Source organism: Podarcis cretensis (genome assembly GCF_951804945.1).
Source record: "Podarcis cretensis genome assembly, chromosome: 15".
Classification (NCBI taxonomy): Eukaryota; Metazoa; Chordata; class Lepidosauria; order Squamata; family Lacertidae; genus Podarcis; species Podarcis cretensis.
Window position 1 is genome coordinate 41,695,445 of NC_137185.1, and position 27,864 is coordinate 41,723,308.

The window sequence follows — 27,864 nt, forward strand, 5'->3', positions numbered from 1 at the left end:
ATTGCAGGGGGTTGGACCAAATGGTGTTTGTGGTCCCTTCCAATTCTACGATTCTGCAATTCCATTAGGGATGTGGGTGATGCTGTGGGTTAAACCACACAGCCTAGGACTTGCCAATCAGAAGGTCAGAGGTTCGAATCCCCGTGATGGGGTGAGCTCCCATTGCTCGGTCCCTGCTCCTGCCAACCTAGCAGTTCGAAAGCATGTCAAAGTACAAGTAGATAAATAGGTCCCGCTCCAGTGGGAAGGTAAACGGTGTTTCCGTGCGCTGCTCTGGTTCGCCAGAAGTGGCTTAGTCATGCTGACCACATGACCCGGAAGCTGTACGCCGGCTCCCTTGGCCAATAAAGCGAGATGAGCGCTGCAACCCCAGAGTCAGTCACGACTGGACCTAATGGTCAGGGGTCCCTTTACCTTTACCTTTTACAATTCCATTCCTCTTCCTCCTAACTTCCTGCTTCTGTCCTCCCCACCCCAACAATCGTAGGTCAGCATTCCATGCTGCAGCAAGGTTTCACTTCTCATTCCACCCCTGCATTTTGAGCCCATAACAGTTCTTTCTTGTCATATACACAGTGGCAGCTCATTGGAATAGGTGGGGCAGAAAGCAAGGAGGCCAACAGTAGGGGGTCAGAGCAAAGGGTTCATGAATATCAAGCCAATGATAGGTGGAGCCAACAAATTCTGGTTTTGTCCCCACCCTCTTCCCTACTGCATTCTAAAATGGCAATGTCAAGATTCATGAGAAAGAGGAAACTGATGGACTTTGCTACTTGCTAAACTCGCTGTGAAGAATGAGGTGGGCAGGTGGGGCCTGGCTGAGGACACCCTGAGTTGGGAAGGCAGTGCCCCACTTGCCCCAATGGACTAGCCTCCACTGCTTTACCACTATGCATATGGAAACCTACAGTGTGTGGTGGGGAAGCCATTTAGAGTGGAGAAGCAGTGGCAGGGCTCTCCTACTGCCCTGCTCTACCCCCAATTGTTTTGCTTGTTCAAGAAAAGAGTTGGTAAAACTTCCCCAGCACTGAGTTTCAGCTTGCAGTAACCCTTTCTCAAACTTATTGGAATGAGAGGCATTTTTGCTTTTCAGAATATTCCTTCTGAGTACGGTGCACTGATGCCAGCAAGCTTTCTTCCTTCCAAAAGTTCCCATTGCAAGCAGATGAGACAGATGGCTTTCACTTTGCATCTGGATTCTCTTAGCGTCCTTTGCTTGATCATGTGGTTTACCACAAGGGGCAGCGGATCATAGACCAGGAACTTATATACACCTTCACCCGCTTCTAGCCCCGACTGCTCCTATTGATTGCAGACCCTAAAATATTAAAGTACGTCTTATGCTATCAAAGGAACACAGAAAGCTGTCATATCACTTGAGATCATTCAGTATTTCAGCACTGCCTACAGCTTGAGGGCTGCATTCTGTTCTGGGCAAGCTTTGAGGGGCCAGGGATGAGCAGGACCAAAGGTAGCAGTGGCTGGGGCAATTAAATTCATGAGAGCCAGTGTGGTGTAGTGGTTAGAGCATTAGACTAGGATTTGGGAGACCAGGGTTCAAATCCCCACTCAGCCATGACCTTGGGCCAGTCACTCACTCTTAGCTTAACCTATGTCACAAAGTTGTTGTGAGGATAAAATGGGGAGGAGAACTATATCACTCCACCTTGAGCTCCTTGGAGCAAAGGTAGGAGGTAGCAATAACTAAATAAATTTTACCTTTTTACAGTAGGTTTGTTCACACACATTCTCTTCTCTATCCTAAGTCCAGATGAGCAAGAGGCTTTGTCAGAATTCAATGATATATTCCAGCCAGTCAAAAACACTCAAATCTTCTTACATTGTTCTCCTGCATAGGAGCTCCTGTGTCAGGTTCTTGATATTCTCATCCTGTTTTTTGCAGTTTCAGGCAGAAAACAAAAAGGATCTTCAAGCTTCAGTTTGGCCACCATTCATGCTTTGCAGTTGTGTCCAGCTTGCTGGGCTACACTTGTGCAAGCTGCCCTGTGGGGTACATCTTGCACGCCACTTTGTGGCTGTGATTTAGTTACATTGTGCTCGATTTCATCTGAGACTCTAAAAATATACATGCAACCTAACTATTTATATCCTTGAAAGTGGATCAAAATTTTATTGCCCATTCAGCAGACATATAAAGTTATAATATTTTACCAGTGGGAAATGAGCCAGCCACTCAGTGGCATTAAAAATTACTTGAAGGCCTGGGCTGTTGTGTATTTATCATGACATTATTAAAAAGTTGGGAAGGTGCAATTGCAAGGCTGGCCCCTGGTTTGAGAGGGGCTCTGGTGTGGACTGGAGATGGTGGGCAGCCATTTTCCCCAATGACCTAGAAGCAGTGGTTGTTTCTGCCTGACTGGAATGTGTCTTTGAACTCTGATAATGCCTCTTGCTTGCCTGGAAGGAGCACAAAGCAAGACATGCGAGGGAATGTAGAAACTAGACTACTGTGCAGAGGTAAATTTGACATTTGTTATTCCACCCACATTTGCTTTTGGCCTTGTCTGCCATTGGCATGTGACTCCCAGAACGTTGTCCCAAAAGGAATGTAACCATCATGCTGTGAAAGGTTTCCCACTCTGGGCTCAGATGTTTGGAGAAGGCAGGGCAGTGTATGATGAAGACAAGGAGAAGGACCAAGGGGAGTCAGGAGCATGGCAGTGGGGCCCCCGACAGAAGGGGGGCCCAATGATACCTGCCTCTGGTGCCCACCTTGTTATACTTAGTGAATTATGATCCTTTTTTGTTTGCTTCCTTCGATCTCCAGCCGTTGTTGTGAAAAGAAAAGCTGTGGAAACCGCAATGAGACTCCTTCAGACCCCGTGATCATCGACAGGTAGGAAATAAAAGTTAAGTTTTTAAAAAGCAACAAAAACAAAGAGCAAGATTTTTTTTTTAAATCATGTGCAACTGGATGAGGTGGAGAATCTTGATGCAAGTATCTGCTTAACTGTTGATGTTAGTACTGTACTATTTTTGGGGGGGGGGAGGCTCTCAAAATTTCTTGGCCTTCTTTGATGGAATGTCTGTTTTTTTTAAAAAATATATATAATGTCTTCTGTTTGCTTATCTAAGCTTGGCTAAGTATTCATTGTGTGGCAGCATGCTTGATGTTGTCTGTTTGGTGAGGGATGGACTCCTGCTGGATACATAGAACAGAGATAGCATTTCAGGTCCCGCTTGCTGCTTCATTAACATTCCTTTATAAAATAATGATGTTGCAGGCACATTCTTGTGGAAAAAGCATTAGCCAAGTTTGAAATGCCTGCAATTGGAATTACTATAAACTTTTCTGCAGATGGTTGCATTTCCACATTTGCTTTGTCTCAAGAGTTGTTTCTTTCTGAGCCAGAGTCAAAAAGTGTGTACCCTTTTGTATCCTGATTGCAATTTGGGGCCTCTAATGAAAAATTGGTAGTAAACAAACAGGGTTTGAAGTTGGCTGATATATTGGTGAAATTAACAGTCACTTTTTTTGGAAGAGAATGAGCTCATGGATAAGCTTTTGTGTGTGTGTGTCTGGTGGTGCCTGTTGCTTCGGAGGTCTTGTATATGGTTGAAAGAGACACTCTGTGCATCAGTACAGATCATTAAGTTGAATATGACCGCTGTAGGTGGAAGCTGTTAGAAGTGTATGTGTGTGTCGTGGACTGAACCCCTCAACACAACACAGACAATCACCCACATGAATGCATTTATTACAATTTCCCTGAAATTACTCATGTTGCTCCAGAGGACAATGTTTGGAAATTGCAAGGAAGCAGAATTCAGCTACATGTTGAGTTAAGGGCTATTTGGCAATAAAACAGACTGCCTCAGGAGGTGGTGGCTTCTCCTTTTCTGAAGGTATGTAATGCAGCTAGCCCTGCCATTAGACAAAGTGAGGCAACTGCATCAGGCGGCAGATGCTGGAGGGCGGCAGTGGCAGCATCCTGGCTGTTCCCCATAAACCTCACACCGCCAGTCACCTGCCTCTGTGTAAACTAATCTGCTGCCTCAGATGCAATGGGTGATGCTCATCACTGTCCTCTGTTACTAGTGCTGAAGTTAGATTCAGTTGCTAGTCTGGTTGGCTTCTGTGCATGAAATAGGAAGGGGCTGCCATCTTGTCCTCCACCTCAGGCAGAAAAATGTATTGGACCTGTTCTGGTATTTAAGCAGAGGTTAAGCAGAGGTTAGCTACCTGTGAAGAATGCTGCGAAAGTAAGAGTCCTGCCCTGTGCAGGGCGTGCCCTGTGACCTTCAAGTTCCATCTATTGTTGGGCTACTTAAGTACAGCAAATTTCATGTATTATTATTATTATTATTATTATTAGTTGCTGTTGTTTTGTTGTTGTTGTTGTTGTTTGTTGTTGTGAGTAGACTGATGGTTCACAATGTGATCTGGAACATCTCTATTACTTCTCTATTACTTCTCTTTCTCCTCTGAAACAATACAAGAGTTGGAAGCAGGTATGTGTGTGTTTTACATGTACAGAATGTATGTATGTGATTAGTTAAAAGGGTACAGTTCCATTTCCTCCAGACATACTGGTGAGCAAAATTACATGATTGCAAAGTTCTGTTCTGCAAGGTGGAGGGCAAGGGCGGCCTGTTCTGTTTCAGTGTCTTACCACAGTCTCATGGCTGCAGCATATGGCAAGATCTCACAAATCTCTTGAAAGAACTTGTGGAAGTCTCATGAGCTCTCACTGGAAGCCATTGCCACTGCACAAACCTGGTGGCAGCAGGGGTGGGCAGCATGCCTGCAGAGGCACTTCCTGCAAGATTCTGCCACCTGAGGCAGGCTCCGTCACTCCGCCTCATGGGCCCCAGTAAAGGGAATGGTTGGGCATGACTTAAGACTTTTAAATAAATCTTATAGCACAGCCCTATACAAGTCTATTAATAAGTAAGTCACACTGAACTCAACAGACCTTACTCCCAGGTAGCTGGCTATAGAATTGCAGCCCTCGTCTATTAAATGTATGAGATTTATTAATTGTTATTAATTCTCATTAATAAGGAAATAATTTTGAAGGGGGGGGTAAGAAAACTTGTTTGATTTGTTTCTGGATGATAAATGTTAGTTGCATTAGGAACTGTCTTAGAAGCATTTCCTCCTGTGAGAGAGTTAAGGATAGCACTTTTCATCTGCTACTTTTAAAAAGTAAAAAACAACAACAAACTTTATGGTGCCTGGTTATTATTATTATTTTGGGAGGTGCTTTTTAGTAAAAAAAAGAATCAGTCAAGAGGTTTGATCAACAGAATGTGAAAATCATACCTGGAATTGCTGCAGGAATTCTGTGAAACGATAGCATTTGGGGCAATGCATCATGCTACTTTCAAAGGTTTCTCTAAAGCATGTTTAATGCCGAATTATATTATTATTATTATTATTATTATTATTATTATTATTCTGCAAAAAGCAACTATGCAGAGCTCCCATGCAGATTGAAAGTGTGGCACATGTGGAAGAAGGGGTTAATTTCCTCTCTGTGCCTTTTTCCTGCCAGAAACTGCTTCTTCCTCCAGCATCTGTTTGTCCCTGAAGATGTCAGATTTTCATTAATCAGCACCTTCCAATGACAACAGAAATGAGAGGGGTGGAGTATGAGTTGCACTGGGAAGATGATACGTAAAAGAAAAGGGTCAGTCCTATTCTTCCCACACACAACAGTCCTGATCTGGCCACCTGTCTTCCATGCAGTGGTCTGCTTTCCACCAGTCTTTTCTGAAGTGATCCAGTTTTCATCTCTCTCTTGCAGATTTGTTGTGTAATCAGCAGATCTCACATGCTTTGTATCCAATCTCTTTCCATCAGTTCATCAGCCCACATCTATTACATCTAAGTGTCAAGGGGTTATGGGTTAATTTCTTACAGAAACAGCCTAGGTCTCCACCATTCCAGTAAGATAGTTAAGAGTTTAATATATAGCTCGAATTTTGCAATTTGTACAAACTCATGCAATTCCCCCAAAATTGTTGCATTTTGACATAGTTCTGCCAGAGACATAAGCAAATCACCTCCCTAAACATCCCTTCCAATGGAGCTCATCTCACCAGTCATATGTATGCCAAACTGTGCTTTGGGGGCAAAATGGCAATTTTTACAAAAATTATAGAAATATAAAATTATTAAGAATTTATTAAAATAAATGGCTATCTATTCAACATATGACTTTTCAGTGATGGACTAATCACGCATACATTTACATAGTTCTAAAGAAAAAAAGACTCTTACCTTGGCTGCAAACACACCATACATTTAAAATACACAGATTTCCCCAAAGAATCATGGGAACTGTAGTATACCCCTCACAGAGCTACAATTCCCAACTACAGTTCCCAGGATTCTCTGGGGGAAGCCATGTGCTCTAAATTTATTTATACCCACCTACCAACCAAAGTTCTCAAGGCAGCTTATAGTATATAATCAGATAACAGTTAAAATAAATGGTGCTGCAATAGTCACTGCAGCTGAGCAACAATGTAGGGAAGTCCTCACTCCTTTTGTTCTTCAGCATCCCAGCAAATGCCCTTCTGCAGCTGAGTTTCCTGGCTGTTGCAGAGGCTAGATGTTAGTCCCACACAGGCCAGGATGCCCTCCCTGAGTGGCTGCTACTGATGTGTCTCATAGTCCTGGCTGTGGTGACAGATGCAGGAAGTGCTGGGTGGGTGTGATGTGCCTCCTTCCCAGCTTTCAGCTGTTCCAACAATTTAGGGCGTTGTGGTTCAGCATTGTGCTGCTGGCACATTTATATTCAGCCCCTTTCCTAATGATCCCTCGCATGTGGCATCTGCCCTTTCCACATTTTCTTTGAGCTGCCCCCCTCCCCACAAAAAGATCCCTTTTCCAGCTCAGGTATAGTGTGCACACAGCCTTTGTTTTTAGATGATGCATCCAGGAGTTGCTACTTGACACCATTACTTAACAGTATGTATTTATTTACAGAGAAGAGGCATTCCACCTAATTTCAAGGGTGCATGCCTCTTTTAACGTGACTCCTGTATTAAAAACCACATGATCCTTAAATTGACCGGAGCATTTTTTAATGCATGCCAATCAGTGTGTGCTTTAATTTTTTTATTTTAAGTCTGCAATCCAGTGCACATGGAATCAACAACAAGCTCCATTTAAAACAATCAGACTTATTTTTGAGTAGCCATTGCACTACTGATCAAGGCTGCAATCTTACCCATATTTACTTGGAAGCAAGTCCCTTTGAATTCAGCAAGGCTTACCTCTGAGTTAATTTGCATAGGTCAGGGCCGCAGATATAAAAGGATACTGAATGGATGTTGGTAGACAAAATGACAGCACAAGTTATTTTATTAACTGACATGAAAAGTTTTCTTGGAAATAAAACTTGGTAGAACTTGGGGGGAATTTGCTGTCAGGGCGTGGGATGATTATTGCTTTAAAAATCTTGGGGAAAATAACAAAAAGCCATTTGTGTGAGATCGTTGTAGAAAGGTCCACACTGAGTTGATGTGTAAGGTAATGGCTTTTAAGGAAATGTACTTGGGTGTGATGAAACTAGCAAAATTGAGTTTGGGAAGCCTTTCTTATGCGATGGAACAGAACTAAACTAGAAGAAATGGCACGGTTAACTTTGTTATAAGAATTTATAAATCAATGGAAGACTTTGAAATAAACTTTAAACTCTCCCTCTCCCTCTGTGCTCTCTCTGAGTGAGAGATCTCAGTTCTGTCAGTTCTTGTTCATTAAGTATTTGCATGTTTGTTTGATTTAAATGAAGTAAAGGAAACTGGGGGAAATGAATGGGTACCAAGATAGTGATGAGGTATCCTGTCAATATGGTTCTTAAAACCTATCAGTTTGTTCCAGTCCTTCTTCCAAAGAGTTCACAGTGATAAGTTTCTCACAATGTTCCTGTGAGGTAGGTCAGACTGTTTCAAGACTGGAGAAATGTTCTCTCTAGTCTTTGGTCACACCCATTCCATACATTTAAAGCACATGACTTTCCCTAAAGAACTCTGGGAATTGTAGTTTTTTTCAGGGCGCTAGGAATGGTAGGCCTGTGAGGGGTAAACCACAGTTCCCAGGAGTCTTTTGGGGAGTCACATGCTTTAAATGAGGCATCCCAGCCTGAAACCCTGGAGAACTAATGCCAGTCAGTGTAGAGTATGCAATGCTGAGCTAGATGGACCCAATGATCTGACTTTGTATAAGGCAGCTTCCTACATCTCTTGTATTGAACAAAGCTTCTTTCCAGAATCTCTCTTTTTAAAAAGAAGGAGAGACATATCTACTGCTTCTTCTAGTTTGCCCCCACGGCACTTGCTAAATCCCACTACAGAGAGCTGTCCAGTTCTGTAAGGCAGTGACAACAGCTTTCAGAATGGATAGTATCTTTCTTCTTCAGCTTTATAAATGAGTTGGAAGAAGGGGAGTGTGAATCTGTGGTTGGAGAACATAAACTCCTCTTGTCAACGTTTTTTAACCTTGAATACTCTCCAAAAATTTCTTCACAGCACAAGATGTTTCTGCTGCAGCCTTCATTCTTCCAGTGATGCAAACATCCATTTGCTTTATCTCCCTCTTAATTTTCATTGGTAAGAGTTATTATTGTAAAAGCCAAGGCCATAACAAATATAACCCTAGTGCACATTTTATGCTGTTTGCCTCTGATTTATCAAGCAAAATTTCCAGGTTTATAGTAAAGGCCTAAGTATGTCTACTGCATACTTATGAGATGGTTGCTCCCAGATAGGAGTGCATAGGATTGTAGCTTTAATACACTTTGAAATAAAATATGTGAGAAAATTGAGTTTCCCAAGCCAAAACAAAGTCTAAGCATACACCTCCCCCCTTTATAATTCAAAAGTGAACATAACTACATCTCTGTTAATGTTTCATTCATTTTTCTACACGACTTTCCAATATATCCAAATGGTTTGGTAGGTCCAGAAATTGTCATTGTATCTACTATATTTGTGAAAAGCTTGGATTTTTAAGAGTTTTAGATCTTTAAAAATAAAGACATGAGGTTTTCCAGCCCTCATTGCTGTGGAGCATAAATGAGGGCTAGAAACTTGCGTTGCTTTTTTTTTTAAAAAAAGAATGTGAAAGTTTTGGCTTTTAGGAATCTGAGGATTATTGTTGTTGTAGAGCAAGGATGAAAAGGCCTTGACAGCAACAAGCCCCCAATCACAAGTGGATTGTTGGACTCAGAAGACCAGGTTTCAGGTTCTTGTTTCCCAAGCTAAAGTACCCCACAGGATAAAATAACCCTTGAAAGTCTACAAGGGCAGGCTCATAGCTAGAAATTTCACAGTGAGTGGATGTAGTGGAAGGATTCTTTCTGGAACAGCCAGATCATAATGACCAGTAGCTCAAAAAGCTTAAATATATTTGATTGTACTAAATATTAATAAAATGAAATGTAAGAAAACTAGAGAACCTGGAACATCTCCATAAGTAAGAGAACTAGAGACTTATTTTTATCATGAATGAAAGCTGAAAATTCAAGGACCTGGAGTGGGATCTGGAGCATGAACATGGCCAGCTGGCCATATGGCCTCAAAGTCCACACAGTGATTTGGCCATTTGCAAAGGGCACCTGAGCACATGTAGCTGAACACATGGGAGCCCTGAGCTCATGCAGCAGCACCTCCCCATGTACAACAGTACACATATTGGCATTGCTTTGCCAACCTCTCACTTGACATGTGGACATTGGGGCCTGGGCACATGACGCCAGAGGGGTGGGACTAGTACATGTGGATGACAACCTGTGAAAAAGAGGTTAAAACTGACTAGCAGAATTGCAAATGTCTCTTCTCAAATCAACCAATGAATGCTCCTGTTTTACAGGTGAGGAACACCGAGTCTGAGAAAGGAGCAATGAGCAAAAAGCCCATTGTGGCTGAGAACTTTCACTTGCTATAATTGTTCAATTCATTTGTAATGTTTAGGCTGCCAGGACCATTGTTTATGTGATCAAGATAGCATCAGTCTCACACAAGTATTAGCAAATTCAGGGGTGGGGCAGGGACCTTGAGGTTTGAAGAAGTACAAAAAGAATTCTTAAGGAACAGGGGTGCCGACTTGCCCCCCACATTGAGGGGGGCCTGGCATTGTGTGACATCATATGCACGTCATGCACAATTTTTTGGAGGGGTGAATCAGACACCTCCACAGAGATCCTCCTGCCGGTGGCAGGAGCTGGAGAACATGAAAAAATCACTCTCCATGTTGGCGGCGGGGAATGGGGAGCAGAGGGCATGTTTGCAGGCAGGAAGCCAATCTCTTTGGGTTTATATTGAGGGGGCCGAAGCCCCTTTCATCCCTTATAGTTGGCACCCCTGTTAAGGAAAAAACCTAAGGAGAGACCTCCCCCAAATTGTCCAATAGAGACTGAGCATATTCAGTGGGCATCACTATTGAAGTGTGGTGCGGGATGGAAAATTATGTGTATATGTAGACTTGATTAGCTGGAATTCTGATCATGGAGCACTTGACTCTGCAACACTTTGTTGCCAACTCCACGTGCTGTCAAACTATAGGGAATATGAAACTTTGCTGGTCCACTTCAAATTGCCCTCAGACATACCACTAGATCCCAATCTGCTTTGGGTCTGCCCATGCCTTAGAACTCTACCCAGGAAGACAGGAAGTTACAGTCCATCAGGTTAGTTCATCAGGGCAAACAGGGCACTGTCCCACCAACCTCAGTTTGCCCTCAGCCAGCCCCTACCTGCCTGCCTTCTTCCAGGGGTGGTTCATCCTGCTTTGCCACTTGAGGCAAAATGGGAAGGTACCACCCTGCATTTGTGCCACCCACCACCCCTCTTACTGCCCACCTAAGTCTTTCTTACTAGTGTGACATGGCTGTGACTTCTGGCAAGAACCTTGCAATATCGCCCAGAGGCCTCACACAATCTTCCTGGGAATCAAGTAAGCAAGGCATCTCAGGAAGGTCATTCAAGGCCTCTGGAGGCCTCTGCTAGATCTTGTGGGGCTCTTGCAAGATTCCACAGGACTCTGGAGAGATCTCACCAGAACCCAGAAACCACCACAACCACAGCTGCCTCAGTCTGCCTCATGGACCGCCCAGTTGTTCTGGGGATCCATAGCCGACAAACTGCTGATAAAAGTGTTCCCTAGGAGCAATGTTTCTCAAACTTTGGTCCCCAAGTGTTGTTGGACTACAACTCCCATCATCCCTAGCTAGCAGGGCCAGTGGTTAGGGATGACAAGAGTTGTGGTCCAACAACAGCTGGAGTCTCAAGTTTGAGAAACACAGCCTGAAGAGTAAAAATGTGGATACCACTCCTATGCTAGGGGAGCAAGCAGACACCTTGCATGTCCCCATGCAAACCAAGGAAGTTGACCCAGCCATGGCATGTTTTGGAACTGTTTCCAAGTCTTCTTTTCCCTGTTGGCTGCATGGTTGTCAAGGCAAGGCTGCTTGTTACCTACTGTGGTGCCGGACAGTCAAAGCAGACACATCTCTCTCTTCCCATGCCTCTCCACGGGAGCCGGCCAAAAGCCCCTCTGCACACACGCCTCTCCCCTCCTGAGCTTGCAGTGATCTCCCCACTTGTCCTGCCGAGTCCAAATGCTTTTGTTTGCTGCTCCAGCCTGGCTCTCCTGCGACGAACTGCTGTTGTGCCATCTGCTGCTGATTAATTTTTTAGTAGCTGGGGATGTTTGTGAGGAATCAGTAACTTGGTGTGCTTTTGCCCTGTCACTTGACAAATGGCTGCCTTGGTCCCTTTTAAAGAACACTGGATTTCTTCTCTCCTCATCACACTGCCTCTGTCCTGAAGCTAAAGCACTCTGAGTTCTAGCCAGATAACACTGAAAGCAAAAAAACTGTCAGCAATGGCTATAGCAGTGGGAGAGAAGTCCACTGCCTTTTGCATGCAGCAAGCTGGTTGCTTCTTTCTCCAGCATCTTGCTGAAGGAGAAAGCTTTTCACGTGGTCAGCCCTGCTGGGGAGTTGGTGACTCAGGCGGGGAGGGGCAGAACTGGGTCAGAGAAGAGCTTTCTTAAAAGCAGCTGAAGCAACTGTGCCTTGACTCTGAGGCCTTCTAGATCACTAGCAGGGGCCTGCTGGAGAAAACCATCTTTTCCCTAGCAGTAGTATTGTATAGTGGTTAAAGAGTGCTAGGCTAGGACCAAATGCCCATTGTCCCCTGAAGAAGCACAGGGTGAAAACATAATAAATAAAAAGATGACTCTACATACAGAATCAAGTAATTTGGAGCTGAAACAGTCACCTTGGACTTCTCTGCTGCAGCCAAAGCAGGTTCCGAGACTTCACGATGATTTATTTTGGAAGATGTCCTCTCTTATTAGGAAGACTAAAGGTAGGTCCTGGGAAACAGAAAGCTAGAAGCATGAAGCCACATCCCAAATGCTCATGCATCTGATCAAGTATGGCACAATGGAACAATGTGTCTTGCTGTTAACCAGAAGGTTGGTGGTTCAAACCTGCCCAAGAACAGTTGTGGGCAGGATTACTGCATTGCATGGGATTGGACTAGATGCCTCTCTCAGCAACAGCTTAACCCCAGGCATCAAATGTCAGGCCTGAAATCCAGGTTAACAATGAGCCTGCTAGTTGCTTTAAGTGTGGCACATCTACAGGAGACCGGCAAGCGACGGTAGTTGGCCTTCAGAATTGACAGGATGGAAGGCAGAGAGACCAAGAATAAGTCTGAGCTAGAGCCAGTAACAAGCAGAGCCAATTATTTCTAGTTTTGTTCCCACCCTCCTCCCTGCTCAGTTCTACAAGGGGCAGCAGTGAGTCTAAGCTGGCAGGCAGAGCCACACCCTGGGCTGGTTGCAAGGCAGAAGAAAGGCAGCTTCCCCTTCGCTGTAATGGACCAGTCTCCACGCGGACAGGCATTCTTCCTTCTTGAGCAGCTGCTGTCAAGAACATATTACAAAGGACATTGTCAAATCTTAATACATACAGTTGATTCCCTTGTGTGCTAGATATTTGTCCCTTGTGAGTATGGTCTGTTTCTTACTGTATTTCCCAGGGTGCTCGCAAATAGGGAAAAGAACAAGTAGTAAAAAGGGAGGACAAATAAGAAGAACAGGAGTCTGTGAGAAGAAAAACTTTTCTATTTTGCAGATGACACCAAACTGGGAGGGGTGGCTAACACCCCAGAGGACAGGATCACACTTCAAAACGACCTTGACAGATTAGAGAACTGGGCCAAAACAAACAAGATGAATTTTAATAGGGAGAAATGTAAAGTATTGCACTTGGGCAAAAAAAAAAAATGAGAGGCACAAATACAAGATGGGCGACACCTGGCTTGAGAGCAGTACATGTGAAAAGGATCTAGGAGTCTTGGTTGACCACAAACTTGACATGAGCCAACAGTGTGACGCGGCAGCTAAAAAAGCCAATGCAATTCTGGGCTGCATCAATAGGAGTATTGCATCTAGATCAAGGGAAGTAATAGTGCCACTGTATTCTGCTCTGGTCAGACCTCACCTGGAGTACTGTGTCCAGTTCTGGGCACCACAGTTCAAGAAGGACACTGACAAACTGGAACGTGTCCAGAGGAGGGCAACCAAAATGGTCCAAGGCCTGGAAACGATGCCTTATGAAGAACGGCTAAGGGAGCTGGGCATGTTTAGCCTGGAGAAGAGGAGGTTAAGGGGTGATATGATAGCCATGTTCAAATATATAAAAGGATGTCACATAGAGGAGGGAGAAAGGTTGTTTTCTGCTGCTCCAGAGAAGCGGACACGGAGCAATGGTTCCAAACTACAAGAAAGAAGATTCCACCTAAACATTAGGAAGAACTTCCTGACAGTAAGAGCTGTTCGACAGTGGAATTTGCTGCCAAGGAGTGTGGTGGAGTCTCCTTCTTTGGAGGTCTTTAAGCAGAGGCTTGACAACCATATGTCAGGAGTGCTCTGATGGTGTTTCCTGCTTGGCAGGGGGTTGGACTCGATGGCCCTTGTGGTCTCTTCCAACTCTATGATTCTATGAATTCTATTTTCTCTGTGTGAGGATATCACAAAGTTGTTTCTGTAAAAATATATATTTAAATTAAATTAAATTAAAATGTTGTTCCTATTCAGAATAGACCCACTGGAAAGAATGAACATGACTCACCTAGATCCATTAACTTCAGTGTGCCTACTGTAAATTAGCTGAACACTATTCTAAGTACCAGTATGAATTATACAATGAAACAGAAAAGACAAGCAACTGCTTATCTTGAAGAGGCTGTAGGCTGCCTCTCCTCCCTTCCCCTCAAGGCAATATGATTCCTCAGAAGTCCCTGCGGGTAGAGAGAGAGAGAGAGAGAGAGAGAGAGAGAGAGAGAGAGAGAGAGATCTTTTCCCTCCAGGAATAGTTTTATTCTTTCAGAGGCTTGGGGATGAAACAATACAGTGGTACCTTGGTTGTTGAATGGCTTGGCTCCCAAACAAATCAGCTCCCGAACGCCTCAAACCCGGAAATAAACGTTCTGGTTAGCGAACATTTTTTGGAAGCCAAACATCCAATGTGGCTTCCAATTGAATGCAGGAAGCTCCTGCAGCCAATCGGAAGCTGTGCTTTAGTTATTGAACGGTTCTAGGAGTTGAACAGACTCCCAGAACAGATTAAGTTCGACAACCAAGGTACCACTGTATGGATATCCCAATCTGGATATGTTCTCTCTTTCCCTGTTTTAAAAACCTTTTGAGGTGTGGGTCCATGAGGTATGGGCAAGACCTGCCATTGTGCCACAGGATCCAACAGGACTTCTCCTTTCCTCTCCTCTCCTTGCAGCCCCACCTCACACTGCTCCATGTGATCTTCCAAACCTCTAGAGCAAATTTGGGGAGTATGTAGGGGGCTGCAGATGGGAAGAGTAAGTCCCACTTGCACAAGTCATTTGAAGAAGCAGAACATCACAGAGTGATGTCAGCTGGTGTCTACAAAAGTTCTCAGTTTTGGATGGAGAAATCTGTCAATTCCAGTTTGTCCTGCCTTCTCAATTTGACAACCTTAAATTCCCTTCACCCCGTTTCTATATCAGTTTGTGATGTTTTCTCTTATGAAAATTCTGCAGGAAAATATATATGCATTTTTATGCACATTTCTCCTAACAAAAGCAATTTTTGTATGCAATGTTGCCTACTGTTTTAATTTTAATTTTATGTTTTTAAATTATTTGTTTCTTCTTCTTATTACTGTTATTCTATTACATAACAAGGGATAAAACACCTTAAAACATATATGCATTTTTGCAATGAATTGTCCAACGTATGTCATTCTGTACATTTCCCCCACTAATATATGCATTTTGGGGTCATGTTTTAAAGTTGAAGAATTGCATCACAAAATTCAGAGAATTGCAAATTTTGAAGGATAGCTTTGTGTTTCAGTTTGCTTATTGGTTTGGGAATTGCGATTAGGGGAAGTGCATATGCATATGCAAATTGAGTCAATTTCCCTCTCACCCCTGCTCACACTTAGAGAATTCTGTCTTCACTATACCACCTTTAAACTCTGTTGCCAAAATAAACCAGTGTACCTTACTGAAACCCAACAGCTTTGTTCTTGAAGAATAGACATGGGATTAAAACTACAATTGGAGACAAGTTTATAAGATGAGCAAAACTGATACGTTTATTAAGGAAATAATTTGCATGGAGGGGATGCAATGGCTGAGAGAATTAGTTGGGCTAATTAGTTTGTTACTAAAATATGAACAGCAGAAACAAATATATGTATATGTTTTATGAAGATTGTTGGTAACATTAGAAATATGGGCATAAAGATTAATAAATTGAAGAGAAGTATATAGAACTTACATCATGTATTGATATCCTGCACTTAACCTTTCAGCTTAGAGAGATACTTTTTAACTTGAAGTGTTTACAGAAATTTAGAGAATTCAGTGAGTTGAGCATAGGATTCTGACACTTTGTTTTCTTCTATTCTGAGCTGCTAACTCCAACAGAATTCATAACAGGGATTTTTAAAAAGCTAATCAAAATAATTTAAAGATGGGTTGGGTTTTTTTTTTACAAGTTAAAGGGGTTTGTTTGCAAAGCCTCCCCATCTACTGCCATATTAGGCCTCATCTGCACCATAACTTTAAAGCTGTTTTATGCCACTTTAACAGTCATGGCTTCCCCTAAAGAATCCAGGGAACTGTAGTTTAAGGGTGCTGAGTATTGTTAGGAGATCTCCTATTTGCCCCCCCAAGAGTGGCTTAACAGTCAATCCCCTTTTCCTGGGGGACTCTGAGAACTGTAGTTTTTAAGTTGCACTGAGCTCTGTGGGAGAGGGACCAGGGAATGAAGGGATCTGGGATGCAATGCAATGCAACTGTTTATTCCTTTCCCCACTCATTCTCTGACCTTGACTCATCCAGTTTTGCCCTTTACACCAGTTTAACTTCTACCTGCTTAGCTTCCCTCAGCAGGGCATTACATCAGCCAGTGTACGTAGAAATGCCAGGGGAAAGCATTTATGCTGGCTTTTAGAAGGAAAACTCTGATTCTAAGCCTCTGCTGCCTTCCAGCTATACTCATTCACGAGTAAACCCCAAGGAAAAATCTGTGCCTGCTGCCTTGCAGGACATCTTCAGGAGAAGAAAAGGCCATGTAAACACTACACAAATCCAGAGTCCAGTCCCTAAGACAGTCGGATGGCATATTGTATGCCTCTTTCCAGCAACTCCTGCATCCACGCTGGTGCCAGATCTATCACTCTACTTTCCTTTGGACCACATCAGCGAGGCTGAGAGGGAAATTTGTCTTCTGGGCAGCCCAGGACCTCTAAACCAGGGTTCAGCAAACTTTTTCAACAGGGGGCCGGTCCACTGACACTCAGACCTTGTGGGGGGCCGGACTATATTTTGGAAAAAATAATAATGAACAAATTCCTATGCCCCACAAATAACCCAGAGATGCATTTTAAATAAAAGGACACATTCTACTCATGTAAAAACATGCTGATTCCTGGACTGTCCGCGGGCCGGATTTAGAAGGCGATTGGGCCGGATCCGGCCCCTAGGCCTTAGTTTGCCTACCCATGTTCTAAACCAGTGGCGTAGCGTGGGGGGTGCAGGGGGCCGGCCGCACCGGGCGCAACATCTGGGGGTTAGGGTTAGGGTGCGCAAACCCACGGGTTAGGGGGCGCAAATCCATGGGTTAGGGGGCGCAAATTACTTGCCTTGCCCCGGGTGCTGACAACCCACGCTACGCCACTGCTCTAATCATACAGCTCAGGTTTGTGCCCCAGAAAGGTCACTTTGGTGCTGCTAATGTAGCAAAACCAGCACGGGAGGCAGCAGTTACAAGTGGTCACAGCAGGCACTGTGATTCTCCAGTGGTTTGACCTCACCTCCAGAGGTGCACTCCCTTGTCTCTTGAATTGAATTGAATTGAAAAGTGCCAATAAGTCCAGATTAGCCAGGGTGGGGAGATATGCCAAATCGCAACCCTGCCAGCACATCAGGGTTTGGACTGCCCATAAGATAGCAAAATCACAGGAAATGTGAGATAAAAGCCTTCAGAAGGTAGAAGATTGCTCTCACCAGTCATTTATCTCACACAACTAGGGCTAAAAACCTGAACGCACAATGTGAAACCCACCCACCCCCTGCATAAAACCCCAAGCTTAACTAGAAGAATTAAGGGCATGGTGGTGGAATACACCCACCCCTTGCTTTTAAATTAGTGGACACTTCTATTTGAAGGACTGTACAATTCAAGATGAAGAACTGTAAAAAGAGAGAGCAGGAGGAGTCTTGAAGTTGTCCATCATTACTATCATACCTCCACAGTCCTAGGCAGTATGCTTCTGAATACCAGTTGCTAGAAATCACAGGATGGGAGAGTGCTGTTAAGTTCAGGTCCTGCTTGCGGCTTCTCATAGACATCTGGCTGGCCACTGTGAGAACAGGATGCTGGACTACTGGGCCACTCGCCTGATCCAGCAGGGCTTTTCTTAGTTTCTTAGCATCTGGGCAGCCGACTGAACTACCTTCCCCACTATGGCAAGATATATTGCATTTCTATTTAAATTAAAGCATGACTTCCAAATTTGCAGAAAGAAATGTAAATAAGCATAAGGACCTATAGATTAACGTATGCAAATATTATTTGTGCCACCCTCTAGTCTACTTCTTTTTGACGATGCACAAGTAGCCAGCTTGGCATGAGATCCGCTGCCTGGCATGAGACTCGCCCTGCAGTCTAAAACAAGTTTTAAGGTTCAGTCAGTGCAGAGATATCTGGGTGTATGGCCCACTGGCTTTAATGGAGCTGACTTTTGGGTAGGCATGAATAGCAGTGTGCTGTGCCCCTGCAGTGCAGAAACTCTCTCACTGGATCATCATGCCTCCTCGCTCACAACACAAATTAAATCCTAAGCATATGAACAGGGTTCATTCATTCATTCTCTTTCTCTCCTGCTGCCTTTCCTTTCAACCCTTTAGTGCTTGTATCCCCCGCCCCATCTCCTTTCCCCTCTCTGTTTATTTTGTTTCCAGATAGAGAGTCCTGAAGCTCATTTCTTTCTCGGAATTCTATTTAGAACTCCAGTTGGTGGTTGTATTTTTGTGTTTCGTATGTGTGTGTTTAAATTTCAAGAGGACTCCACCGAGCTTGTAAATTGTATTGGATCAGTGAGCTCATAATGAGGCTTCCGAGTCCAAACAGTGCACGTCTGTTGGGACTTTATTGTTCATAAAGCGCCTTCCCCAGAGAGTAATAGAGTCATTAGGTGTGTGCTGTGTTTAATATTTGGCCATGACAGGAAGCAATAATTTTTTCTATCTTTACTGTGGCTTTGGAGTTGTTATTTAAACACTTGGCTTATTTGAGTCTCGGTGACTGTGAACCAATTAGGCAAAGAGTAAAATGAGGAGAGTCGCGGCTGTTTCTCATGCAGCAGAGTGCCTCTCCCTTAAACGCATATGCTACAACTGCCCCAGTAAATGAAAGCCGGCTCCGTGTGTGTGTGTGTGTGTGTGTGTTCCCTGTCCTTGGTAAATTTACTGTCCCTATTTTGTCCCTTTTAATGGATATTGGGCATACCTTGCTAATTTTCAGCTCGTGTGAGGGTGTTGGAGCTTAGTGGTAGAACATCTGCTTTGCACACAGAAGAGTCCAAGTCCAGTCCCTGGCAACACTGACTTTCTGATACAGGTTTGGGTTCAGTACAAGGCAACTTCCTATCTTCCAATGAGATGCTAAGAGTCTTCTTTCTTCAGGTTTCAAATCCTTTCCCAGGTCTCTCTGGAAGTCTGAACTACATGTTGCATTAACTGTTTTGTTTAAAATAGCAGGTTTCAAATGAGCTACACCCCTTCCTTAATCCTGGGGACCCTTGGTTTGGATTAAGATTGGCGAAATGAGAAACCAAAATTGCCCACCCAAGGATGGTATCATGTTTGTGTGTTAAGGAATGAATGTATTTCCTGAAAAAGCCCCTCAAGAGGCAGATGGGGAGTAGTGATGGCTAAATTCCCTTCACCTTAATTTGGAATTGACCCAGTATTTATGGGATTTCTCAGTAAGCATTTGGGAAAAAGTTTGTTTGGTTTCTATGCTCTCTTTTTCTCTCTGCTTACAATGTCAAGATTTTAGTTTTGCCTTCATTTTTATTATTGTCAAAAGCCCTCCATTTTCCAGTAAGCTTTCAGTTGCTCCCTCAAAATTTCATATATTTTCACTCCAAGTTCTTCACATTAATCACTGCTAGAGATGAATTAATTGGTCAGTTTTGGTGTTCTCAGTTTCTTATTTTTTCCAGCCTTATGTTCAATTTATTTCTGCCTCAATTTACTTTAACCCCTCTCCCTTTTTTAAAAAAAGCCAGCATGGAAATTTGTATGCATTTTTGTATGTGTGCTTCTCCTCATATATGCATTTTTACACAGTTTTACCTAATGCCATTTTGTACTTAATTTTCATTAAATATGCATTTTTGTGCACTTGTTTTGTTTACAAAACTGCACCACAAAATTTGGGGAAAGGTGAAATTCAAAGAGTAGCTGAGTTTTAATTCACTCTTTGGTTTGGGAAGTACAAATCAGGTACAATTTTCTCCTCCCATCCCTAATTTAAATCTCAGGCTGTGTACACACTATACCTTTAAAGCTTATTCAAAGCACATTATTTCCCTCACAGAATTCTGGGCACTGTAGTTTGTTAATGGTTGCTTGGAATATTAACTCTGTGAGGGGTAAACTAAAGTGTCCAGAATTTGCTGAGGGGGAAAAGTGTACTTTACAGGTGTAGTGTGTACACAGTCTTAGAGCTGTGCAAACCACTGGAAAATTGCTGTTTTTAAAAAGACTCCCGAGAACTGTGCATTTCCTGGGCTACTGAGAGAGGATTTAGATCAGGGATGGATCCTGAGCCTTGGAAGAAAAGCTTGGGGACGTTTTCTGATCTGAATGAGCTGCATTTAGGCAGTCGCTCTTTTACATGTGTATCTTTGTAGGCCTTTCTGTCTAAGATCAATGACTCTCGATTTGTAACACCTCAGAGCATTATAACTGGACAAATCTGTATTCTAAACCAGGTGATTATACGGGTGGCGCTGTGGTCTAAACCACTGAGCCTAGGGCTTGCTGGTCGGCGGTTCAAATCCCTGTGACAGGGTGAGCTCCCGTTGCTCGGTCCCAGCTCCTGCCAACCTAGCAGTTCAAAAGCACGCCAAAAAGTGCAAGTAGATAAATAGGTACCGCTCCAGCGGGAAGGTAAACAGCATTTCCGTGCGCTGCTCTGGTTCACCAGAAATGGCTTAGTCATGCTGGCCACATGACCCAGGAAAACTGTCTGCAGACAAACGCTGGCTCCCTCGGCCTGTAAACAAGATGAGCGCCACAACCCCAGAGTCGTCTGCGACTGGACTTAACTGTCAGGGGTCCTTTACTTTTTTTAATTATACATTTTGGCAACGACATTAAGCGGGAGTGATATTTTGCCTTTTCAGGTTGCACATGTAATAAAGCTGCTCCGCTTCCAGGCAGGGCGGTGTTGCACGCTGGCCACGGGCTCTCCCCATGTACAGCAGGGGCGTAGCAATGCCCCTGCATTAGAGGGGATTCCTGGCCGGGTCACGCACCTGGCTGACCAATCTAGTTGGCTGGGGGGGCATGGCTTGCTGCATTTAAACAGCCGTGTGGCCGGAAATCGCCCTCTCAGTTCCTGCTTCATGGATCTCCCGCCCTCCTGCCCTCTTTTCATGTGTTCACTATATTGGTCTTCCTATAGACCTTGGCTAATAGCCTGTTGAGGGGGCCTGGTAGGATTTTTTCCACTTGGCAACTTGGCACCAGCCACTTGGTTTTCGCCTACCTCATAGCAATCATCACAACTTTGTAAAGTTTAGTGGTTAGGCATTGGTAAAACCTGGTTCCGGGGAGGGGATGTGTGGCCATCCCCTGCCCCTCCATTTTAAGGGTATTCCATTAAAGGGATCCGGGGGTGTGGATCTCGTCCGAAGCCCGGGTAGGGGCTAGGGCGGACATAGGCAAACTCGGCCCTCCAGCTTTGAGACCACAGTTCCCATCATCCCTGACCACTGGTCCTGTTAGCTAGGGATGATGGGAGTTGTGGTCCCAAAATATCTGGAGGGCCGGGTTTGCCTACGCCTGGGCTAGGGCCATGCCACGACCCCATCGGGGACCCTGGGGGAGCTCTCAGTTGATGTACATCAACAGGGCTCCCCCTACTGGTGGTTGACCCTCACTGGACTCCCTGCATGGTGGGCAGGAGTCAGATATAGTCGGTTCAGTTCCAATGCCTAAGCCGATACCGCTCACATTCTGTAACCAATAAAGTTGTGGCCTTAATTTGCCCATTAACCTAAAATACTGGTGTCCAAGTGTCTTATTATTCAACAAATGGGGGAGCTTGGGACCTTGATGCGCAACTATGGATACACCTGAAGGACTGCCTGCCACTGTGTAGAACTGTATGATCACCTAAGGGGTGGAGTCAGGCTTAGGGATAAAATGTGACCCTCCAGGCTTTTATGTCATGTGAAAGCTCAAATGTAATGCAGAAATGAACAGTTAGGGAAACTGGGAAAACAGAACAAACGGCCGTGTGGATGTGGCCTTTCTGTTGCATGAAAGACAGACATGCCTCCACCTCAGGCGCACACACTTCCTTTGGGTTCTGCCTTGGTCTCTGATGCTCTTCATGAGAAGTTCATATGAGAAAGGAAAGAAATAATTGCTTTGCTCTTCTGGTGCTGTGCTAGAGGTCAGCATTGCAAAGGCACCACTGAGTAGAGGCTTTTTTAAGGGAGTACTCAGGGGTATGTGGTACCAGCACCTCTTTTTGTTGTTGTTAAAAAGTGTGGCACTTACTGGAACTACATGTTGGGTACCGGCACCTAGAAAAAAACTTCTTTCTAGAAAAAAAGCACTGCCACAGAGTAAAGTGTGCTTGCGCTAAACAGAAACAATTTTCATTCATCATTTTAAAGAATATTGCTGTTGGGAGAAAATCAAGTCCCCCCCCCTCTCTCTGTGTAAGAAGTGGCATAGGAAGAGTTAATTTCTTGGAGCTTAGAAGAGTGGTAAGTAAGATTTGGCTAATGCTGTCTAAAGACATCAGGCACGGCTTCAGTGTGTAGGTTTGAAGCAGAGAAGATGTTTAATTATTTTCAGAGGGAGACAATTAAGAAACCCAGATAAAAATGTTAAGTGTTAGAATCATAGAATCATAGAATCATAGAGTTGGAAGAGACCACAAGGGCCATCGAGTCCAACCCCCTGCCAAGCAGGAAACACCATCAGAGCACTCCTGACATATGGTTGTCAAGCCTCTGCTTAAAGACCTCCAAAGAAGGAGACTCCACCACACTCCTTGGCAGCAAATTCCACTGTCAAACAGCTCTTACTGTCAGGAAGTTCTTCCTAATGTTTAGGTGGAATCTCCTTTCTTGTAGTTTGGAACCATTGCTCCGTGTCCGCTTCTCTGGAGCAGCAGAAAACAACCTTTCTCCCTCCTCTATGTGACATCCTTTTATATATTTGAACATGGCTATCATATCACCCCTTAACCTCCTCTTCTCCAGGCTAAACATGCCCAGCTCCCTTAGCCGTTCCTCATAAGGCATCATTTCCAGGCCTTTGACCATTTTGGTTGCCCTCCTCTGGACACGTTCCAGTTTGTCAGTGTCCTTCTTGAACTGTGGTGCCCAGAACTGGACACAGTACTCCAGGTGAGGTCTGACCAGAGCAGAATACAGTGGCACTATTACTTCTCTTGATCTAGATGCTATACTCCTATTGATGCAGCCCAGAATTGCATTGGCTTTTTTAGCTGCCGTGTCACACTGTTGGCTCATGTCAAGTTTGTGGTCAACCAAGATTCCTAGATCCTTTTCATATGTACTGCTCTCAAGCCAGGTGTCACCCATCTTGTATTTGTGCCTCTCATTTTTTTTTGCCCAAGTGCAATACTTTACATTTCTCCCTGTTAAAATTCATCTTGTTTGTTTTGGCCCAGTTCTCTAATCTGTCAAGGTCGTTTTGAAGTGTGCTCCTGTCCTCTGGGGTGTTAGCCACCCCTCCCAGTTTGGTGTCATCTGCAAATTTGATCAGGATGCCCTTGAGTCCAGCATCCAAGTCGTTGATAAAGATGTTGAATAAGACGGGGCCCAAGACAGAACCCTGTGGCACCCCACTAGTCACTCTTCTCCAGGATGAAGAGGAACCATTGATGAGCACCCTTTGGGTTCGGTCAGTCAGCCAGTTACAAATCCACTGAGTGGTAGCATAGTCAAGTCCGCATTTTACCAGCTTCTTTACAAGAATATCATGGGGCACCTTGTCAAATGCCTTGCTGAAATCAAGGTAGGCTACATCTTGTAGCCTAAGTAAGTTCTAAGTAAGTTTCTTTAAAACGTTCAATTACTTACATAAACAGAGCACATTCAAAAAAGGTTGCTTTCCTTCCAGACTTGTGCAGAAATAGTTGGTGGCATATGTTATCTGGGTAAATGGCTAATTTTAATTGGGTGATGGTTTCTAGAAATGATAAAGTAGAAGGTTTTTTTTTGTGAGCCATCATATCACCTTAAAAGCAGCCCTTTGTACATTGCAAATGGGTTAGAATGATCCTACTCCTGTTGCATTCATACACTTTGTACTTTTATCTTTTATTATCTCAGATGGATATTTTATCTGATTTCCTGATAGAGGAGTTGGGGCTTATCTGCTTAGGAGATTCACTACAGCACCCATAAATTCTACTCCTTCAAGTGTGTTTGTGGAGCGGATAGGCTGCAGTTGACCCTGAAAAGTTTGAGGGAAAGAAGTCTACACATGCTCAGATGTACTCTGTGCACACACACACACACACACACACACACACACACACACACACGAGATAATCATTAAGATGACTGGTTAACCAAAAACAAAAATTAAACAGCAACCAAGTCCTGTTGACATAAAAAGTCTTCCGAAACATCTGAACATCAAAAGTGAAGATGCTTCTGAATGTCTGCTGGACAAGTGCTCCACAGTATTAGGCTGGCCCAGCAACACTCAATGTTTGGCTTCCAGTTGAGGCGAGATGAGCTTCTATAACACAGAGGGAAGCTCACACTCTCCCTGTGGATGTTCTCAGTGATTGAGCTTGAATATTTTAAGATAGCAGAGAGCACACCCAATTCTCTCTCTCTCCCTCATGCAACCTTTTGTCCTCACAACAACTTTGGGAGATAAACCAGCCTGAGAGGTAGTGACTAGCATCATGCACTGAGCTTCCTAGCTGAGTGGGGTTTGAACATTGGTCTAGTCCCATGGTTCCCAACGTGGGGCACATGTCCCACAGGGGGGCAATTTGATTTTTAAGAGGGGCAATTTGAGAATGAGTTATTAACAGTGAATGGCCTTTTAGGCTTCCTCCATATGAATAAGAGTTCACTTTTTGAATGATAAGAGTTATATGTCACAGGGGGTGGGGGCATCAGGATTTTAGAGATGCGTAGGTGGGGCATGGGCAAAAAAAGGTTGGGAACCACTGGTCTAGTCAAACGTTTTAACCATTATACAACACTCTTGTAACATTCTTCCTATTTTAAACGGAAGGACATGGGGTGAGGGAGGCCTTCAGCAAACTGAGGATCTTTGCAAGGCACACATGCAGTGTTCGAAACTCCCATTGCTTTAGGTGCATTTTGCAACAGGGAATTTGATTAGCGCAAGGAGTTTCTGAGCTCTGGGTGCAGTACTGCGCCTAAGATTTCAGATTAAAACTGCAGAATGTTCTGCCTCCCCACTTCTGGGTAATCTGTGAAGACTGGAGAAGAGACCCTCTTAAGAATATTATGGGGTGGGCAGGCGAAGGACTAGACCATGTGAAAAATAAACATAATATTTTAGCTGCAGTTCATTTTCTTTGTATTCTTGTTATAATAAAGCACGCCTAGACATTCTGTCGTTGCACCCACAACTCAGGTTTAAGGTGCCTTTTAGCCCCTGCTTTCATATCTCAGTTTCTAACACTGCACACATGTTTAAAAAGGGAAGAAGAAAACAGTGTGCAGTACTTTGGCATGGTATGGATTATCACACCATAGCTACACCCATAGGTGGTGTAACTGATAATGTCAGCCTAGGTTTAAACAGCCATCAGAGGGCATGTAAATGACATAGGTTAGAGGAAATTAACATCTCGTTCATCTTTTTTCATCACTTAATCACCCAGCCATTCCTGGGAAAGATGTGATCACAGCATATGTGTGTGTGATTTTAGTCTATGCCATATTATTATAACCTGCAAATTGAGGTGTGTGTGCAAAATAATGTTTCCCTCTCTTTAGTGTATGCTGTGCCCTTCAAATAGTTACAGAAGCAACTCAGGAGGTACTCTTCTCATTTCCCAGCAGTCTTTTATATTTTTGAAAGGCTTGCAACTGAATGCATGGAACCAGCCTTACACCTGCATTGATTACCTTGATTATCATGGCTGTTTTTCATAATGAACCACAGACTGGTTATTTCCTGTCCAGTTATCGACCAGATCAAACCTTTTGTAACTTTATCAGGGCTCCTATATTATCTTGTACCTTCAGCTCATGTGTGATGGACAGCTGAGCAAGACCAGAGTCCAGTGATGCAGTGCCTAAGGATTCCACCAGACGGCTGAAGCCTTTCTCTGATTGGCTACCGATAGCTAGCCAGAGGGGGTGGAGCCAGTACTTTGGGAGGGAAAATAAAAGGAGCTGTTTTTGAGAGAATCCTCAAATATGGAGACCGTTTAAGAGAGCAGAAAGAATTGCTTCTCTCTGTGTAACACCCACTAGTTTTAGTATTTTTATTAATTAGTTAAGTGTGCCCTAAAAGAACTTTTCTTCCTGACACAAAGTTTTGCAAACTTTGTTCTGTAAAATAAACCTTTTCTTATTAGTTCACCTTCTGCCTGAGTCTCCAAGTGTTGAAGTTTTGCCTCACACAAAACCCACAAGTTAATCCGTGATGTTTATATAGGGTCTGTGGAGGGGGGACATGGGTGGCACTGTGGTCTAAACCACTGAGCCTCTTGGGCTTGCTGATCGGAAGGTCAGCGGTTTGAATCTGTGTGACGGAGTGAGCTCCCATTGTTCTGTCCCAGTTCTTGCCAGCCTAGCAGTTCTAAAGCACGCCAGTGCAAGTAGATAAGTAGGTACCACTGTGGTAGGAAGGTGAACAGCATTTCTGTGCACTCTGGTTTCTGCCACAGTGTTCCGTTGCACCAGAAGCAGTTAAGCCATGCTGGCCATATGACCCAGAAAGCTGTCTGTGGACAAATGCTGGCTCCCTTGGTTTGAAAGTGAGATGAGCGCCGCAACCCCATAGTCACCTTTGACTGGACCTAACTGTCCAGGGGTCCTTTACCTTTTATCTATGGAGGCGGGGGGGGGGTTGCCTCAACATTCCCTTGGACCTCCCTGCAATTTAGAAGAAGCCAGGGAAGGTCTTCTTCAAGTTCAGAGGTACAGAGAGGTCAGCCTGCAGGGGTGGTGCTAGGAGCTTTATAAGACTCTGCGTCTAGAAACAGATTTGCCTCTGGAATAATTAAGGTGGTGGGTGGGATCTCTGGCTCCCCTGTAAGCCCAAGGGTGGCTTCTGTTATGTTTGGATGTCATCTTCCATCAGTACCAGCCAACATGGTCAATGGTCTGGGATGATGGGAGTGATAGCTTAATAACATCCTTCTTAGCTACCCCTGGTGTTAGCAAAGTAAAAATGCTGGTTTTCAAAAGCAGCGAAGGAGTGGAGAATCTGGAGTGTAATATGTCTGTAGCTGCCACCCCTTGCAACACCCCTGCAGATCAGTCCATACAAGGAGGGTCTTTTCAGTGGCTGCTCAAGTGCTTTGCAACCTTTTTCTGATCCTTTTTGAGATGGGTCCAAAACTTGCCTTCTTGAGATTTCTTTTGGAGATAACCCCCTGCTGTTGGTTATCTGCTAATTTATCATATTTCTAGTTTGCTTATTAATATATATTACATATATGTTTTGGTTTAATTTTAGTGCTATTCATTTTATCATGCTCAGCTGTGAAAGTGCTTGCTGGAAAGCAGTTTCAAAAATCCCCCAATAAATAAGAATAAATCATGTGAGTTTAAGGTCCATGTGATTGGTTTCACTCACATGACTGAAGGTCCTTAGGCCATGGGTGGGAAGTCTGTGCCACCCCCCAGCAAGACCTTGCAAGACTACAATTTCCATCACCCCTGACCATTGGCCTTCCTGGTTGGGGCTGATGGCAGTTGGAGTCCAAAAACATCTTGGGGGTTATAGATTAGGCACCTCTGCTTCTTAGACGTTAGACCAGCACTATGGGATGATGAATCTTTTGGAAAATTGCCTCCCATGGAGCAAACATGACCTGTAAAG

General features: G+C 44.0%; 1 protein-coding gene across 2 annotated transcripts in view; it reads left to right on the top strand.

Annotated features, from left to right (window-relative positions):
- The window catches only part of EBF2 (EBF transcription factor 2), a 261,105-nt gene that overhangs the window by 18,088 nt on the left and 215,153 nt on the right, over positions 1 to 27,864 (top strand). For both annotated transcript variants that reach the window (XM_079955074.1, XM_079955073.1), the window contains exon 6: positions 2,789 to 2,857. In XM_079955074.1, coding sequence (XP_079811200.1) covers positions 2,789 to 2,857 — 69 coding nt within the window. The remainder of the gene's footprint in view (positions 1 to 2,788; positions 2,858 to 27,864) is intronic.